The 4,871-nt window shown below is 47.6% G+C and overlaps 1 protein-coding gene across 1 annotated transcript; it reads left to right on the plus strand.

Moving 5' to 3' along the window:
* Positions 1 to 4,109: 4,109 nt before the first annotated feature.
* On the plus strand, positions 4,110 to 4,871 carry LOC306937241 (nuclear transcription factor Y subunit gamma-like; the record flags this gene model as incomplete). The annotated part of the gene is made up of 1 exon (XM_079520909.1): positions 4,110 to 4,871. One exon carries the CDS (start codon positions 4,110 to 4,112, stop codon positions 4,869 to 4,871), a length of 762 nt encoding a protein of 253 aa, XP_079377035.1.

Genomic DNA, 4,871 nt, shown 5'->3' on the forward strand with positions numbered 1-4,871 from the left:
CATCATCTCAGCATTATTGTAATTTAAGTCACACATGCACATACATATACAGTATATATAGGTTATATGTATAATATTCCTGACAAAAGATGAATGCATTTATTTTGTATTCGTATTACTAAATCAGTAATATGCACATTTCTCCTTCATCTTAACCAATGATACTGAGTGTACATTACATGGTGGTCTATCCATAGATTTTTGTATTAAGGGGCGTTAGCACGTCTCAAGATTTGCCATTGACAATGAACGTAGAAATGACGTCAGAATTCCGTAAATGAAACATTAAACGCCATTGACATTGAAGGGAAGATTTACGTCATATGTAAACGGCCAAATCAGCTAACCAATCACAGGCAACATGCATTCTGATTGGCCAGTATGAGATGATGCAGGATGATGTACGATGATAAGAGTGCCCCTCACTTCACACAGGTGTGATTTTTTGTTTTGTTGTTAAACTCAAATATTTGTTAAATTGTTATATTTTTGAGTGGTGCAAACCACTCCAATAACCAGCTTTGTCTGTATCTATGTTTCTATGTTTGTACCTGTACGTGGGGCCCAAATGAATGAGCATGGTTACTATGGTCACTGACATTACGTCAGACCACAGCTGATCAGGCTATATAAGACCTTGCACCACTCAGTTCACACGGGTGTGATTTTTCTGATTCGGGAAGGAGGCAGGGCCCGCACACCATTCTTTTGGTAAAGGATTACTTTATTGGAAAAACGACAACGTATCGATCTTAATGGATCTCCGTCAGGTATGACCGAAACCTTGTCGTTTTTTTCAATAAAAGTCATATCTAATTGCATTAAACAACATTAAACAATGTTGAACTCACTTTGCCACTCGATTTGCCACTCGATTTCCCATTCACTTTATGCATGCATATACCCTCTATTGGTGTAAATAGGTATGCTCTGAAGTGGAGCCATGCACTAGCCAGGGTGATATAAAGACAACGACACCCCTGTAACTTCCAGATCACTGAGCTTCTTTCTGTTTAGTCACTGGACGTTAGCAGTAAACAACAGCACACTGGAAATGCAGCAGTGCACTTTTAAAAGGTAAGACTTAAAGCAATTAAATAACAGCAATATATACACTTGTTAACCATGGTAACTTAAACTAGGTCAACAAGGCATGCAGTGAACAGGTGTTCACAGAATACGCTTCTTCTAAGTCATATTGATGTAATGTAACTATATGCATGTGCTACATTAAATACATTTATTGACTTGTCAAGGGAGGAGAGTACTAGAGATCCTCGTTCTATCCCTTGGGGAGATATTTCAGACAAGAAAGACAACATCATCTACTTTATTTGAGTAGGACTATATAAACAAACAAAAACAAAACGTGTTCCTTTCCCTCCTCATGCTACTGTAGCACATGTGCACTCCTTGGCAGCCATGTCATTCCTGAGATTCAATCGATTGCCTTCCGTTAAAGAAGCATGTTTCGTTCCTCCACAGCTTCAAGCTTGTGCTCTGCGGTGAAGGAACTTTTCCTCAGCCTTCAGAACCACCAGAAGGTCCTCTGGAGTCTGGCGGACGAGTGTCTCTGGCTGAGCGTCTCTTGCCCAGCAGCTGTCTGATGGAAAAAAAAGGAGAAAAAAGAGGAAGGGAATGTTTTTTACTTTGCTCCTACAGTATAGAATGGAGCCTATACGGGCCTGTGTGCATGTATGTGTGTATCACAATGCATTTCTAGAAAACGTAAAAAAACAAAACAAAGGCCACAAACCACATAATAAGGCTATATAGTCCTTCCTGCATCTGGTCCGTCGTAACTGACCCGAGAGTTTATTCCATGTCATCCCATCCCCCTCGCCAGCTCTCTGCGCTGGTGTCTGTTCAGGACGCCCAGCTGGCTGAAACTCCTGTCACACAGTTTGCAGTGGAAGGGTTTCTCCCCCGTGTGGAGGCGCTCGTACGACTTCAGAAGGCTGTGCCCTTCCTGCATTGGGTCCGTATCTGACCCGAGAGTTTATTCCATGTCATCCCATCCCCCTCGCCAGCTCTCTGCGCTGGTGTCTGTTCAGGACGCCCAGCTGGCTGAAACTCCTGTCACACAGTTTGCAGTGGAAGGGTTTCTCCCCCGTGTGGAGGCGCTCGTGCGACTTCAGATTGGCCAACTGACTGAAGCTCTTGTCGCACTGCTTGCAGGGGAACGGCTTTTCCCCCGTGTGGATGCGCTGGTGCGTCTTCAGCGTGTCCAGTCGGTTGAAGCTCTTGTCGCACTGCTTGCAGTGGAAGGGCTTCTCTCCTGTGTGGCCGCGCTGGTGCTTCTTTAGGTCGCCCGACTGACTGAAACATTTGTAGCAGTGTTTGCAGCGGTATGGCTTCTCCCCGGTGTGGGTGCGCAGGTGCGTCTTCAGGTGACCCAGGAGGTTGAAACTCCTGCCGCACTGTTTGCAGTGGAAACGTCTCTCTCCAGTGTGGAGGTCCTCGTGTCGCCTGAGGTTACTCAGCTGACTGAAACTCTTGTCGCACTCCGTGCACCGGTAGGGCTTTTCTCCCGTGTGGATGCGCCGGTGTCTGTTCAGATCGCCTTGCTGAAGGAAGGCCCTGTCACACTGTTTACAGTAGAAGGTTTTCTTTTCTGGGTAAGGCACCCCGTGTGTCTTTACTTCTGCTTGAGTTAAAGTGTTGGTGAACAGTTGATGACCGTAAGTGCCTGCTTCATCTGTAACCAGCCATAAACAAGGAGACCCCTGTTTCTGCCTGGTTCCAGAGCTGGTGGTTCGCTGGGCTGACTGGGGGATCTCTCCATTCTTTAGCATTTGGAAGTAGAGGTCATTGTGCCTGCTCTTCATGTGTTTATGGAGGTAGTCCTGAGAAGTGAAGGAATATTGACACTCGGAACAGGAGAAGACCTTATTCGGGTAGGACTGAGGCACCAGTCCTTGAGCGGAGCTACTGTTGTCCCACTGCTGCGTATCAAAAACGATTGCCAAGTCATTCGCGTATTCATCGCCACGTGAGACGAGTAGCAACTCTCCCACGCCTATACACTGGAATGCCATCAGGTTCTGTCCAGTTTCATTATTAGCACAGTCCTCATTGACCACCCAGGAGTAACCACTCTGTATAGCTACATCTCTGTCTGTCTTCACTCCTTCATACGGACCAATGTCAGTCCTGACAGAAATCTCTGAAAACATCCCTAGACCACCATCTTGAATACCTGACTGTCTAATCTCAAATGTAGGAGGCGGGGTCTTGTCAGCCATGGTTCCGAGAGCCATGGACACCGGAGGTCCATGATGGACCTTGCATTCCTCTGAAGAGAACTGCTCACACTGATCACAATAGTGGCGGTCTTCTGGCACGATCTGTTCTGTGGTATCGGTTCTGGATGGCGTTCGGGAGTAGCGGTGGTCGGCTGTCCCTGTTTGTTCTTTGTTATCAATTCTGGGTTGTCCTCTGGACTTTCTGTCACCAGGATGCACTGCTACTGTTTCAATGTGACCACCGGACAGAGGGGGAGTCCTCACCTCGCCTCCCTTCTCCTCCTTCACTCCCTCACTTGTCTTGCCTCTCCTCATAAAATCTGGAGTGACAGACTTCGTATCTATGGAAGTCGTAAATAAATGGTTCTTCATGATGTTGTTGTATCTGATTTTCTCAGCGTCAGCCAGCTGGTTCCACTCTGCGTGAGAAAAATACGTCTTCAGGTCTTCAAAGATGTCAATTCCATCCGAAGAACTAATTGTAACCATTTCAACTGGTTTTAAAAGCTCTATAGGATCTGTGACGTCTTTTCAGAATAGATTTGTACCAGAGAAGACTGCTTTTATACAAGAGCTTTGGTCTGACGTCAGACACAAACACAAGCTGCATGTTGACATGCATGACCCATACATTCTAGATTATCCTATATTAAAATTGGCTTATGGGAGGACTGGCGAGCGGACATAATGACGTCACACTCATGTTACCATGACTCAGTCATAACCATTGATGGGGTTCTTTTTGACTGTCACCTCGCAGGAAAAGAGAAGATGACCGTGGGACAGCATCACAGGTGACATCACACCCATGGTTAATAGAAAGTATAAAGGAGGCCGCTGACCACAGGTGTGAGATCAACTAAGATGGCCTCAGATGTGGTCAAAACCCGGGAATCCAAAGCCCAGCAGACCCTTCAGTCCTTCTGGCCCAATGTCACGGAGGAGATCCAAAACATCTCCCCGGATTATTTCAGAGAGCCGCAGGAGTTACCTCTTGCACGCATCAAGAAAATCATGAAGATGGACGACAATGTCAGGCTGGTCAGTGCCGAAGTTCCGATGATGTTTGCCAAGGCCGCTGAGATCTTCATCACCGAGCTCACCCTCAGATCCTGGATCCACACAGAGGACAGCAGGAGGCGCACAATGCAGAGGAGTGACATTGCCATGGCAATAACAAAGTTTGACCAGTTTGACTTCCTGATCGACTTTGTTCCCTCATACGAGCTGAAGCCCCCCAAACAGCAGGGGCAGCCTCGTCAGTCTGCAGAACTGACCCAGTACCTCTTCAGTCTGGGCCAGCAGCCCGGGGCTGTGCCGGGTCACGGCCAGCAGCACGGGGCTATGCCGCCGCTTCACGGCCAACACCAGGGTCAACAGGTCAACATGCCAGCAGCCACAACCGTCCAACCTGGACAGGTGATCATTGGACAGCACTTGTCACAGGGCACACACACGAGCGCTCCGGTGGGTGAAGGCCAGCAGTATCAGCACATTCCTATGCCGCACAACGCCTTGGGCCAGCTGCAGTACCTCCGAGGACAAATCCAGAAGCCCGCCAACACCATGCAGCAGATCACGCAGACAGATCAACAAGGCCAGCACTTCTGGCAGAACTACAAGTGA

This window comes from Electrona antarctica, assembly GCF_951216825.1.
Source record: "Electrona antarctica genome assembly, chromosome: 14".
NCBI lineage: Eukaryota > Metazoa > Chordata > Actinopteri > Myctophiformes > Myctophidae > Electrona > Electrona antarctica.